The sequence below is a fragment of the Phragmites australis genome, chromosome 5, assembly GCF_958298935.1.
Source record: "Phragmites australis chromosome 5, lpPhrAust1.1, whole genome shotgun sequence".
Lineage (NCBI taxonomy): Eukaryota > Viridiplantae > Streptophyta > Magnoliopsida > Poales > Poaceae > Phragmites > Phragmites australis.
In genome coordinates this window covers 2082934-2097684 of record NC_084925.1, presented here as the reverse complement: position 1 = coordinate 2097684, position 14751 = coordinate 2082934, and the positions used below count along the sequence as shown (strand labels likewise).

Genomic DNA, 14751 nt, shown 5'->3' with positions numbered 1-14751 from the left:
TAGAGTGGCTAATGGGAAGGAAGCTGAAGTTGAAGCTGTTGGATCCCTTCCATTAGTTCTTGATGGTGGCTTCACTCTTAGACTAAATAATGTAGTTTATGTTCCTTCCATGAGGAGAAATCTCATTTCAGTTTTGATGTTAGATGATGATGGTTTTTATTGTAATTTTGGAGATAATAAGTGCATTCTTAAGTTTAATTCAGATGTTATTGGTTTTGCCATCCGACATAACAAACTTTATATGCTTCCTCTTAATGAATCATTTGTATATATGAATGTCTATGATGTAAGCTATAAGAGAAAGAGAAGTACAATTAATGAGATTTCTTTGAAACTATAACATTGTCGTTTAGGCCACATTTCGAGGGGCAGAATAGAGCGTCTCATTAAGAAAGAGATTCTCCAACCTTTAGACTCCTCTAACTATGATCACTACATGGATTGCATTAAAGGAAAATACGTTAAGCAAATAAAGAAAGGGGCCACTCGGAGCACATGATTATTATAATTAATTCACACGGATATCTGTGGTTCTTTTCATGTGACTTCGGTGGATGTTTTTGATTCATTCATTACCTTCACTGATGATTTCTCTTGTTACGGTTATATCTACCCCATTAAATATCAATATGAGTCTCTTGACAAATTCAAAATATTTAAGACTGAAGTAGAAAATCAGCATAACCTAAAGATTAAAGTAGTAAGATCGGATCACGGGGAGAGTATTATGGGAGACATGTCCCATACAGGTAAATCTCTAGTCCCTTTGCTATATTCTTTCAGAAAAATGGCATAGTAGCTCAATATTCTACATCTAGTGAACCTTAGCAAAACGAGGTAGCTAAGAGACACGACCACACGCTTATGGATATGGTGCGAAGTATGCTCAGCTATTCTTGTTTACCAGTTGCACTGTAGATAGAGGCACTTAAGACAGCTACACACATTCTTAATCAAGTTCCCAATAAATCAGTTCCAAAAATATCTTATGAATTATGGCTGAGAGAAAAACCTCTTTAAAGTATTTGCGTGTGTGGGGTTGTGCAGCTGAAGCTAAAGTATTTAATCCACATATTGGAAAATTAGATCTTAAGATAGTTAGTTGTCACTTTATCGGATATCCCGAGAAACCGAAGGGGTATCGCTTCTACTGTCCAGACAGGATCACTAAGTTTGTAGAAACAAGACATGTTGTATTTCTTGAAAATGAGAATCTGGAGCTCAGGGAAGTTGATCTCGAGGGAAAACGGGTTTATGTTCGTACACCGCTGATCCAAGAGCCCTACATCTCTATGTCCCAGGTGGTTGCACATTCAGTAGAAACTAACGTCAATGCACCCCCTGTTGAGGTCTCCGAAATTCCTAATATTGCACCTAACGATGAGCCTCAATAGTCCCCTATAGTACACAGTCCTGATCCCGCAGTACCTAACGAACCAATTAGGAGATCACGGCATGACATGAGACCTGCCATGTCGAACGATTACATTGTCTACATGAATGAGGATGTTAATGACATAGGGAAGGCAGAAGATCCTAACTCACATAAAGAGGCCGTGATGAGTGATCATTCGCCTGAGTGGCTTAATGCCATGAAGGATGAATTAAAGTCTATGAGCGATAATGATATATGGGATCTAGTAGAAATTGTCGACGGAGTCAAAATAATATGTTGTAGATGAGTCTGCAAAACAAAACATGACTCTAAGAGGAACATTGAAAGTTTCAAAGCGAGGCTCGTAGCTAAAAGCTTCTCGCAAAGAGAAGTGATTGACTATAATGAAACATTTGAAACTTTCTCTCATGTATCAAGTAAAGGTTCCTTCAAAATAATTATGACGCTTGTAGCGCATTATGATTTAGAGTTGTATCAAATGGACGTAAAGACAATATTCCTTAATGGTGAATTGAAAGAAAATGTTTACATGGTTCAATCGAAATGTTTTGTCATGGAATGCAAGGAACATTTGGAATGTCGCCTTAAGAAATCAATTTCTGGTCTAAACTAAGCTTCTAGGTAGTGGTATCTCAAGTTTGATAAGTCTTTAGAAAATTTGGTTTTAAAGAAAATAAAGTTGATAACTGCATTTACGTAAATTTTAAAGGGGGAAAATTCACTATCTTAGTTCTTTATGTGGATGATATCTTATTGGATAACAGTGATAAGGATATGTTGTCTGAGACCAAGCAATTTTTATCCTCTAATTTCGATATGAAGGATCTCGGTGAAGCTTCTTACGTTCTTGGTATTGAGATTCACCTAGATCGGTCCAAAGGAGTATTAGGTTTGCCTCAAAAGGCATATATTGATAGAGTACTGAAGAAATACAATATGCATAAGTGCTCTGTTACGCATGCTCCTATTGTTAAGGGTGATAAATTTGGAACATTTCAATGTCCGAGGAACCAATATGAAACTGATAAGATGAAGTCGGTTCCTTATGCTTTAGCTGTCGGAAGCATTATGTATGCTCAAGTATGCACTCGCCCTAATTTAGCTTTTGTGACCGGGATGTTTGGCAGATATCAGTCAAATCCAGGACCAAACCACTAGAAAGTCGTTAACAAAGTCCTTCGCTATTTACAAGTCACTAAGAACTACATGCTCATATTTAGAAAATATGATAACTTTGAAGTTGTTGGTTATTCAAATGCAAACTTTGCGGGATGTGTGGATACTAAAAAATTCATGTCAGGTTACATCTTCACCCTCACTGAAGGAGCTGTCTCGTGGAAAAACTCTAAACAGACACTTGCGGTATCGTCAACGACGCATTGTATGGCTAAAGAACTTTATCTCGAGATTAAGAGTGGTCGACAATATTTCAAAACCACTTACATTATACTGCGACAATTAACCTGCGGTTTTCTATACGAGTAACAACAAGTCGAGTGGTGCTACTAAACACATCGACATTAAGTATCATGTTGTGAAAGATAGAATCCAGAATCAAACAATTAATGTTGAGCATATAAACACTAAGTCCATGCTCGTGGATTCGCTTACTAAATGCTTATCACCCCATATTTTTCGTGATCATGTTGCCGCCATGGGATTATCAGAAAGTCTATGATTCTGGATAAGAGGATCATAATGCAAATCAATTCACATTAGAAATAACGAATTTCCATTTTAAGATGGAGTGGTATACTATAGGTTTTTGGGTTTCAGTGACATTTCATTAGTCATTGTAATGCTTTGTCTTGGTATGTTATTTCATTGAGAGTGGATTTATGATGTTAGCTTTACGATTAAGGAGGAGAATATTGGAATTGATCTCAGCTCGTGCTAACGTTCTCTAACAGAACGGATCGAGAGATAAGTGGGAGCCGTCCCCACCTTAGCGCCCTGATCGGGGGCACAACTAACGTTGGTTGTGGTCCCGTTCCATGCAGCGCATTAATAAAAGGGAAACACTGGGAGTGGCATTGATCTTACATAGCTAACGCACACCCTCACATACCAAAAACCTAGACCGATCTAAAGGGTACACTGCAGTGGAGCAAAGGTCGCCGTCAGACTACTATGAAGATCTCCGCCAAACTCTCCCTCACTCACAACCACATCTACATCACCTGCATCACGCCGACGACAACAGCATAGATGGTATGTACGGCATCAACCATCATCATCATGCATAGCTACGCTTACATCACACTTCTCAACCTCATCTGATGGTATCACCAAACACATGTACACACTTATGCTTCCGCTGTTACGAGGTGCTTGATCCTTAGAGCTATAGCATCATGTTAATTAGCTTTTCGCTGTTACGAGGTGCTAGATCCTTATAGCTATGGCATCATGTTAATTAGCTAAGGATTAGACATAATAGCAGTATGCACCGGTTCAATTGGTTACAAGCTAAAGCAGAACCGAACTCTTTCAGGTCATGATCAGGTAAAGCGTGCAACTGAGAAATCCCAACTATCCGCATTTGCTAGGTTTAATGGCAATGCCCTCGTATTTCTGGGAGCCAATGGCTGGCTCAAAGCATCATTCCCATCACAATGGTACTGCTGGATCAAAGCTACACTAACAATAATCCGAGCATGGATGGAACCGCAGTCTGCGGTTTCCTTCCAAAAAAGGAGGATTCAAAAAAAAGTTTTCTACATGAATGATACTGACAACAGACATCAAATATCATAAAGCTGTCAGATTGCTGATGCCCTCACGGTCATCTCTTATGAAACATGCATCTATGAGAATGACAGGCATAGTTGGAGAAGCAGAAGCAGAAGCATCAAGAGGCAGTCGCTTCTGAACCGCTGCAGCCTCCATGAGAAGGCTGAGTCAACCTCGATCATGATACCGAATCTGCATGTTCCAGTGCTGGGGTCTTGGCCTGTGGTTGTTGCGAGGTTTGAAAAACCACAGGCCACATCATCTTGATCATTCTTCTGGTAGTAGCTGTTGAACGTGTAAGAGACGTTGCCTCGTATGTCCAGCAGACCACATGAAGTTTTGTAACCAAGACTGGTGCAGTCTGCCAGGGAGCACGCGTAGCTCACACTGTCTGAAATTCTTGAATCGCTAAGGCTTATGGTAGGCTTCAGTACACACCACTTCTTTTCAAGGTACTTCACATTCTTTGCTCTGACAAGGCCGCGCGAATTTGCTGTCCCCATATTCAGTTGATACTTTGGTAGGCCATCATAAGTAAAGATCCCCCAGTGCCGCTCGAAATTTCCTGGCTGTATGCTCTTCTCATCCTCATCAATTAGACTGAACAAGTAAGCATCAACCGGTCCAGGCCTCATCGGCGTCCCTCGCCCAGAAGCGATATGAGTCATGAAGCCTTGGTTGAAGCGTTGGGCGAGCTGAGCATTGGCATTCATGTCCCCATCAGTCGGCCATCCTATCTCCCCAACAATGATTGGGAGATTTCCAAAGCCATTCTTTTTCAGAGCCCATACAAGTGTGTCATGATTTGCATCAAACATGTTTGTATATGTCACAGAGCCATCAACAATAGGTGACGAAGCCCCTTCAAAGAAGGCATAGTCCACAGGGAAGTTTGGGTCGCTGTAGAGGCTTATGAAAGGATAGATGTTGACAGTGAAAACTCCACCATTGTCGCTCAGAAATTTTACAATCGTGAGCATCAGATCATAAATATCCGTACGGAAGTCCCCATCAGAAGGCTTGATGGTTGATGACTGATAGACATCGGCATTGAGAGGGCATGTGACTTTAACTTGATTGCCCAAACCGGCCTTTATAAGTGCGCTTTGTATGTTTCTGATGGCAGGAAAAGTGGTTTGTAGAAAGCTTCCGTTGTATGTCTCCAAGAAAGGCTCGTTCCCAACTGCAACGTACCTAAGAATTCAATAGGACAAATCAAGAGGTGAGACCACATGATCATGCGGATAGTTAACTTGAGTTGACATTAATATGTCACTACTAGCAAAACGAAGTTGGATATGGGATTCAGAACGTGAAGCGAATGTTCACCTAGACGCTACAAGTAGACAGGCAGTCACCCCTCGACTAGTGTCTAATTGTCGTCTAGATGCGCATATCTAGATGCGCTATACGCATCTAGACTGGACGTCAAGCCCTCGATAGCGTCTAGTCATCGTCTAGATGTGCTAGACGACCGTCTACGCAAACACTGCATGAAGCAAAGTACTATCTTGCAAATCATGTTTCATTTACTACATGCTGTGCAAACAGAAGTGCCAACATGACGCACATATATAAGTGGCTCAGATGGCATCCTGATGCTTATTCCCGCAGCTATTGTTCATAACTCATAAAGCGGGTAGTGAACATTAGAGGTAAAAGTATAGATAGCTGGTTCAGGAAAAAAAATGCTACTGGTACAGTGTTATGTAGAATTGCAAGGGTGTACTTAACAATGAAGGCATACTCTTGCTTCATGCAACAAAAATGTTAAAACAGCTTGCCTGAACAAGATGTGTATATGGAAATTCTAAAAAGAAGATACAGAAGCTTGATATGTGTACGTTCTCCATAGCAGCTGGAAAAGAGTATCGATCAGATAGTTTCTGGATTCTGTTATTTGATTCCTAATATGAGTCTGAGAAGGAGATTGATGTTATTCTTGATAAGCTATCAGCTACTGTAGATAGGCAAAAAGGAAGTAACCATTGCACCTGTTCTGCGTTCTGCATATGTAGCTTGCTTTTGCTTTTCAAGCGCTCTGCTTGCAAGCATTGATGCTACTATGGATCGAGGCAGGGGGAAGAGAGCAATTTAATATGGCATGGTGCTCGAATATGTGCAGAATATGCTGATTAATTCGAGACTCACGGAAGAACAAATGGAGGGCACCAACCGGGTAATATAATCAAGAGAATTTAAAAGTAAAAATAAAAAGAAATAAAGCTTTGCGCTACAGTATATATTGAGATGGTAATTGCTAGATGCGTAACAAGTGTACTCTGTGAATGTCAGGTTCAATGTTTTATAAGCATTTTTTCAGGTATGTGTTATTTAGCAGTTTGATATATTTTATAAAGGTATTGCAGTTTGATATGTGGACCTAGGGATCCTCCATGTGTGAACAATAGTTCGAAAATACTCTTAAAACATAGAGAAGGCGCACAAACAATACCTAGTTAGGATATACTCTTGATGCAAAAAAAAAACAATTTTCACTAAAAATTTTAGTTTTCCCTCTAGAACCACACATGATGTTTAAAAATTATGTGAAAAACTGAACCTTCCAACTTCTGGTAAAATACTTCTATGAAATAAGTCTCTACATTTAGAGTAATAGCATGATAAATAGGTCGTCTACCCATCAAGCAGTCCACACAACCCAACGGAAAGTGAAAGGAGAGGCGTAAAGTAGTGACAGGAGAAAGGCCTGGGGTAAATTGACTAAATTATAAATGCAGAAGCTAGGACTGGCCAAAAAAGGACGTATTTCCTCCATGGTGCAAGGTCCATATCTTTAAAGCATATCAAGAAGCAACTGAATGCTACTGAGCATCTTCATGAATCAGGTTCATTTGAAAGCATTTATTTCAAAAGAAAAGGTTTTGTTTTCTGAGAAAAAAAGGGACATTTGAAAGCTAGTACTCACAAGTGGCTGACCGCTAACATCTTTATTCAAAACATGAAACTGATAAACCTTGTCGCATTGATGTGATTTCCAGTGCAGTCAAATGGCACCATGGGCTGCAATGCTCAGTGAAATTCTTACTGCACATTTCACGATTCCATATAACAAAGAAACATGCTTCACAAACCTAGCTAAGTGACCAGCAAAGTAAATTCTTCAAAACGGTACACTGGTGCAGGCATCGATCAGGTGGTGTGTGCACAGGTTAATGAAACATAAATCCCCAAATTTGGGGTTGAAACAAACACACCGACCGTTTCTCACGCACAAACTATGGTATGCACTGATCCATCCAAGCAGGCGTGGAAAGCACTAGATGCACCAACAAAAATCCCGGCGTTTCTCATATCCATACTACTGCATGCACTGATGTGCCCATGCAGGCGCGGGAAGTACTGAATGCATTGGAAAAATGCCGACCATTTCTCCTGTTCGTAGATGATGAGTTACTACTTTCCAAGTCAATCATTCAACCAGCTATGATGAGCATGAGCTTCAATTGTTCGCCACCAATCCAGACAAATGGACAGCAATAAGAAAACCATCTTATTTCCCCACTATTCTAGACTCACAATTCATCCTAGATCATTAGGACTGGAATTTCACACTCCAACTAGCACGAGCTACCAAGCATCAGTACCTTGAGTGAACTGCAGAGCAGTAACGGTAATCAGAAGCTGCACAAACACAGAAGCAAATACCTGATGTTGACGCCGTCGTTGAGGAAGTTGGAGACGTTCTTGTCGACCCACTTCTCCGCGGCCTTCATGCTTGTCGCCATAGTCAGCAGCAAATCGTTGGGGATGCCGACCATCACCTCCAGCCCGCTCTTCTTGAGGGCGTTCATGGTGCCATCCTCGGCGTCGAACAGCTTCACCTTCTGGAACCCATTGTCCTTGAGCATCTGCACCACCGTGTCCGGCGGCAGCGGGTGGCTCGCCTGCGTGCCCCAGTTCGCCCCAATCGCGCCGACGCCGGCCGCCGCGAAGCACAGCCAAGAAACAAGCGCCACGGCCACCGCCGCCGTTCCATGGCCGGACCAGGAACCCATGGAAGGATTACTCCAGCTCCAAGCTCCGAATCTTTGGGTTTTTTGGTGGATTCCTTTGCTTTGCTACAAGAACTCTCAAGCTCAGATCTTGGAAATGATCTGAAAAAGGAGGGATCTTGGAAACCGGCAAGAGCAAAGCTCCAAGAACAGTAGCAGAAATATTATTCTTGAGCTATCAGAACCTCAAAAAAAAGTTGAAATCTTTGCTGGAACGAGGTGCGAGGGCCAAAGCTTCACCCAAAGGGGCGCTGTGTTTCCCAACAACACAGGAATTTGTGAACAATTAAAGCTTCAAAAGCTCGAATATTTGGGAATAAATGAAGTCCAGCCAAACTCCACCTACTGTGGACCATGAGAGGGGATTTCCTGTGATAGCAAAATGCAGATGTTCACATGATCATCACAGATGGAGCATTGATGGCATGCAAGCCCCCAGGCCCCAGGTGTGAGTAAATTGGCTGACGAGGATAGCAAGGAGGCAGATAGATAGCAATAAAGAACACTGCCAAAGTTTTTCTTCTTTTTTTTAGATGAACGCTGACAAAACAAACAGAGGGGGTAAACAAGATGACCTTAACCGTTTGGATGTAGTTTGGAATGAGAAAGGAAAAAGGATGTGATCATTGAAATTCAATCTCAGTTATCTATCTCTTTTCTAGTTTCTATACTAACTCTCTATTCATTTTATTTTCTCTATTCTACTCCTCTTTTTTCAGTTATCAAACGCTACCTTTAGGTTTTCAGTACCCAGGATTTGCAAGGGCGAAAAGAGAACAAGAAAAGATTTGATTTGAGCCTAGGATTGAATAAAAAAAGGTGAGAGATGGTGAAAAGAAAGGACTTTGTTTGATCTAATCTAGCATAGTGAAATGGTTACCTCCAAGGCTCCAAGAACCTCAGAAAATTGACGACATGTAGCACTCAATTCACACAGCTGCAGCTGCAAGGAGTGACAGCGGTGCCCAGCCAGCGCATAGAGTGGTGAGTGACAGACTGAGAATGAAGGAGATGATGAAGCTCTGCAACACTAAATAAATGAGAAAGGAGATTCCTCGCTGAGCATGTCAATCCAAGATATTTACACTATTTGTGCAGAGAGGATGAGATTTAAAGGCCAAAATAAAAATAAAAGGAAAGGAAAGTACTAAAAAAAAGGCTACGATATTCCCCACTGCTCCACTCTAAAAAGTCCCTAAAATGCATTGGTAATCCGCCCACTGCATTCTAAAAAGGCTACAATGTTCGCATATGTTGCTGCTGCTGTCAGTTTTTATTTCTTTCTTTGCTTGTCTGGTTGCTACAGCTCACATTGAGACTATTAAACTAAGCAAACATCTTCTGTTAACCTCTCTGAAGAAACAGATTCGCAGCAAGTAAACAAAGTGATGAGGACAGCAGTGCATCGATAGCGACGCTGTTAAAATGTCAGTACGGCGCCTCATTGGATCCACGTCATCGGCATGAACCGAGGTCTGACCATGCTGAGGTGACATGCTTGAGGACGTCTCCATCGGGACCCAAGTGACAGTGGCAGAGAGGTTGTATGTGTGGTGTTTTGTATGAAGTAGCGTCATTGGTTGGCAAGGGTCTCTTCGAACCTTTTTTAAAAATAGAAGCTTTATTGCTCATCAACCTTCTATCGGTAGTATATTATATAGGTTAAGGAAACATTCTCAGCCTCTCATAACTAACATGTACCTAACTAAAAAAGTAAAAAGAAAAAAAATCCAATCAAAAGTGGGATGCTCTGGTTTATCGGGAAAGAGCCGTTATTCGTAGTTTAGATTGTCTTCTAAATTGGATAAAAAAATTCTTGACCATCAACCCTAAATGCGTGTATGCAGTGTCACCGTCCATTTGTGCTTCTCTTGCTAAACATAAACCACACATATAGAGCTAATACATATATGTATAGATAATCTGTAACAGAGAAAAAAAATTCTTATTATTAAAGATAGCATATTTGTTCGGTTGGCCATTAAATTTGTCGTGTCTAACATTAGGCGTTAGCTACACTTATGGCTTTGACTAATTTTATAGCAAAATGTGAGTATTTGGTTCGTAGCTATGCCACATGTTAGTCGTGACAAATATTGTGTGGCATTTGTTTGGATTGCTATTATAAATATTTGGTAAAAGTTTGTGGCGGTGTTTGGTTTGTTGCCAAAAGTGGGTATAGTCACCTAAATAAAATAGAGTTGTGAGAATACCTTCTCTTGCCATTGATTGTGTGGTGACTATTTTTACAACGCGTGTGCTTGTATGATAACTGTTTTTACATATTTTTATAACGCGTGTCCTTATACGGTAACCGCTCTTACAAATTCTTACAACATATGCACTTATGTGTTAACTACTCTTACATATTCTTACAACGTGCATGCTTACGTGATAATTACTCTTATAATATGTGTGCTTGTGTGATTATAAATTTTTACAATATGTGTGCTTATGCGATAACTGCTCTTACAATGTACGTGCTTGTGTGATAACTACTTTTACAATGCGTGTGTTTATATGATAACTGCTCTTATAATATGTGTGTTTGTGTGGTCACTGCTCTTAGAATGCGTATTATTATGTGGTAGCTGCTTTTACAATGCGTGTTCTTATGTGGTAACTGCTCTTACAATGTGTGTGACGCCTTCACAACTTGGCTTCACCTCGACGTAAGCTTTACGATGGTGTCACGTACTCCTACAGTCCTTCCACGATTTTGAGGCTAAACCGCAAAACCCTAGCATGCTTCTCAAAGCGTGACTAGCCACCACTTTTTTCCCACTTGAAGCAAGTGCTCTAACAATGGCGTGCATCCTCCATCTTGCGATCTTGATCACCGATAAGTCTCTCCCTCTCCTGATCCCTCGGGTCGTCTTGTCACTTGCATCGGTATCCCCTTCGCTTGACTTTATCAACATGTTGTCTCCATCCTCCATTTCATGCTTTGCTTGACCTTCATGTGTACAGCTAGGATCACATTTGACTTCGTCTGGCCCTTCTTGATCATCCGGCACCAAGCACCCGCTAAGCCTCGATCACCCGTCGTCGACCACCAAATTGCATCTGTCACCTGCACACCTTGAAACAAGCAAACATATTTCTCCACACTTCAAAACATCTCTAGGTTAACACAAAATAAAAAAACTTCAACTCAGAGCACATCCTGCAGAAAACGTGAACACCAGATGTGTAACACCCTGAGTTTTAGCATATAAAAATATAGCAAAATTCACTTCAAATTAAAACTTTTTCTAACTATTAAATCAGTATAAAAATCAAGGAAATATATATTTGAATATGTATATACTTGTATATGTGTATTCAAATATATTATTTTGGCTAAGTATTCCAGAGATCACCAAATTAATTTCCCAATTAAACGTTACAACAAATTGAGCATATGCATTTTTGGTTTAATTATTTTTATGGTTCTTTGAGTGGAGATATGAATTTGAACCTATCTCAAATTCAAATCTATTTCTTAGATTCTTTTCATCTGAAACTCAATCGAATCCAAATCCTAAACTCAAATACTCTTATTTGGATTAATGCCAAATTCAAATTTAGATCCAAATTCAAATATTCCTATTTGAATTTAATCCCAAATATTTCAAATCCAGATTCATACAAATCATCATCGAATTGGTATTCACATGCAATTTGAATCCTCTTTTTGAAGTCATTTCAATCTCCAATTCAAATACAATTTGAATTACTCGATCCAATTCAAATTCAAGTCATTCATTGAATCACCCAATCCGATCTTCACCTCGTGCGCCACCGCTCGCCTCCTGCAATGCCGCTACAGCCTTCTGTGTCGTCGCTGTCTAGCCTCTCTCCACGGTGAGCACCCCCTTCCTTCCTCCTCCTCCTCCTCCTTTTGCGGTGCCGTCCCGCTAGCGCGCTGTCGCCCTACATCGCGCCTTCGTCCTTCCACTGCCCGGCCTCAAGCCGTGCTGCCACCGCACCACGTAGCCTGACCGACCCGGCTAGCAGTTTCGCTTTCGCGACAATCCATCCGCGCAGCCCCGAGACGTGCTACCACCATGCGCACAACCGCGCTGCCTGCTGCTCGGTCGAGGCCACTGCCGTCGAGAGCCTCTCGCCCCTCCGGCCTTCTCCCCTTTCCCGCATCGCCGTGCGCGCTGCGCCGTGCGTGCCTCCGTAGCCCCACTCCATCGCGCCACTCGGCCAACACACACCGCATCGCGCCACGCCCTCCACCAGCCCGACCTTCCCTGCCACCGCCAGTGAGCTCAGCCGAGGCTTCCGTCCCGGCTTTTCCTGCCGTCTCCACCTTCTCTGCGCCTCCGTCACCCGGCGAGCTCCCTCCGACCATCTCCCAATCGCCGGTAGGATCTTCTCCCCCTACCTTCACTCTGCGGTCGGCCATCTCTTCCCCTCCGGCCTCCATCTTCCAGCATGCCGCCTCTCTCATCCGGCCTCCCTTCGTGAGCCACACGCATGGAGGTTGCCTCACCGGCCTTATCTCCTTATCCTCTCCCTCATATCACTGTCGTGTGGGCCCACTGGCGGTCCGGCCCTGTCCACAAGCTAGTCTACAATGGACCGGCCACCCACAACTCTATTGGTCCACCAAATCCATGCACCGAGCCCACAAAACAACATCCCCTCACAAGCCACTATAGTTCACAGCTTCGCGGACCAAGTCCACATAACAGTAGCTCCTTTTCTTTTCTTTTTTAGGATTTTCCTTTTCGATAAATATTCCGAACACCATATCTCCTCCGTTTCAACTCCAATTTTGGCTATTCTTTTGCCGATATTCCTCTAAAATCAGAATCTACCTGATGGCCAAATCTTGTAATTTTTTGAATTTATTTAATTTATTCATCTGCTATTTAATTCATGTCGCGACGTTTAACTAGAATTAATTTTGTCTTCTTTATTTAAACTTGAGTTTAGGTAACTCAATAACCATGATTAGGTAATAATCGCAGTATGGTCACATGTGTTATCCTAGCTTAAGTATAGATTAATATTTTTGTTTAATGTTTAGAGTAGATTGTCATTTCATGCTATAATCTATAGTTTAATCTTAGTATAATTAATATAACAAGTTAATTAGTGTAGCTGCTTAGGTAATAACTATGTGTTGTTAGAATATGATAGAATAATTTAACATTTGTAATTGATTACTTAGATTAATGCAATTAATTAATTAATTAATTGCATGTATGTTTTTATGATAGCAATAAAATTTAACTTAATTAGAGTGGCAATTAAGAAACAAAGGGTAATTAAAATTAATTACTAGATAATCATGTTATAATGTTATAGATTAGAATAATTAATCTCGACATTTAAAACATATTAATTGTCTAGAGTCATACCTACGTATATATGTATACCTTCTTACATACATATAAACGTAAGTATCACACGTACGTTTATGTTTATACACGTGCACTCACCTATGTGTAGAAACACTAACTGTCGCTTTTCGACTGTTAACCTATTAGACGCTCACATAGTCGTAATAATTGTTTAGTCTTTCTCTTAAATCTATAAAACAACTAGGTTATCAATTTAACCTAGCTTCGCTAAATAATCTCGTTAGTCTTTGTATGTAAGTTCTGCTTAGCTTAGAGTTGTCTATCATCTTCCTACTAGGTTAGCTTTCGTCGTTTTCTTAGTTGTTCTTCTTTCGCTTTGGTGTTCCTTTAGTATTGTTTTGGTATTCCTTTGCTTAGTCGTTGTGCGCTTTTTCATCATTAATTTGCGTAGGCTCGGAGACGAGAATCTAAGCAAGAACACGAGGAAGGAACTGAAGGTGAGATCGATGATGAAGAACCCGGGATGCTCGAATGACAAGATCAATCGTGAATTAACCTTTGTTGAGGCAAGTCCTAATTCCTTGATCATATTAAACTCATGTTTGCAATATAATAAAATGACGAACTAAAAACATGGTAGTTGTATTTGCATGATATAATAGCATTTGTAGCCTTATCATTTCATCTAATTTGTTGTTCGGTAAATAGTTGATCAAATCTAATGGAAACAGCTAGCCAAACTTCAAGTAAAATAGCTTCAAGATAGCTCGTCATGTGAACTTTCCAATTGGAGAATTTATTTCTCTCGAACCTTGGCATAATACTTACATTCCCGGGGGCTATTGCTCTAGAATTTTAAGCCTATCAAGAGTATAAGGTTCTGATAACAATTGAAATGATCTAAAGGCCAAAGAGGAGGGTGAATTGGGCTATTAAAAATTTACTCATACCGAAATTTAGAACAAGTAGCAACCTTAGCCTAGATGAATTGAAATACGACTACACGATCAAACTAGACGGAAGCACGAAAAACAAGTAAGCTAGAACACAAACTAAATACGGAAAGAAAAGCTTGCAAGAAATAAAATACTCAAATGTAAATATGGAAAAATAAGGAGATGGACATGAACACCAATTTTTTCCTAATGTATCGAGAACTTAGCACTCCCTCTAATCCTCGTTGGAACATCCACATGGATATTGCTCCCCTTTGAGTCACGAAGTCTCAAGTTCTCACTCGTGATTATCACTTCTCTATCGTTGGAACATCCACATGGATATTGCTCCCCTTTGAGTCACGAAGTCT

At 40.8% G+C, this 14751-nt stretch overlaps 1 protein-coding gene across 3 annotated transcripts; it reads right to left on the bottom strand.

The window, feature by feature from the left end:
* Positions 1-3985: 3985 nt before the first annotated feature.
* Positions 3986-9389, bottom strand: LOC133918343 (glucan endo-1,3-beta-glucosidase 6-like). 3 transcript variants are annotated; one of them, XM_062362187.1, is made up of 3 exons: positions 9026-9389; positions 7799-8685; positions 3986-5323 (listed from the first exon to the last, which is right to left on the bottom strand). In XM_062362187.1, the coding sequence occupies exons 2-3, from the start codon at positions 8146-8148 to the stop codon at positions 4204-4206; spliced, it is 1470 nt and encodes a 489-aa protein (XP_062218171.1). In that variant the 5' UTR covers positions 8149-8685; positions 9026-9389; the 3' UTR covers positions 3986-4203. The 3 variants fall into 3 exon arrangements, with proteins under 3 accessions (XP_062218171.1, XP_062218170.1, XP_062218172.1); XM_062362186.1 differs by having other exon boundaries at positions 7799-8514; XM_062362188.1 differs by having other exon boundaries at positions 7799-8211.
* Between the last annotated feature and the right edge of the window lie 5362 nt (positions 9390-14751).

What these genes read in the sequence shown, in the direction of transcription:
- LOC133918343 (XM_062362187.1), bottom strand. Translation starts at nt 8,148, where the DNA reads ATGGGTTCCTGGTCCGGCCATGGAACGGCGGCGGTGGCCGTGGCGCTT. An exon ending in AACGACGGCGTCAACATCAG is followed by an intron (nt 5,324 to 7,798) that starts GTATTTGCTTCT and finishes TTGAATTCTTAG; the next exon opens with GTACGTTGCAGTTGGGAACG.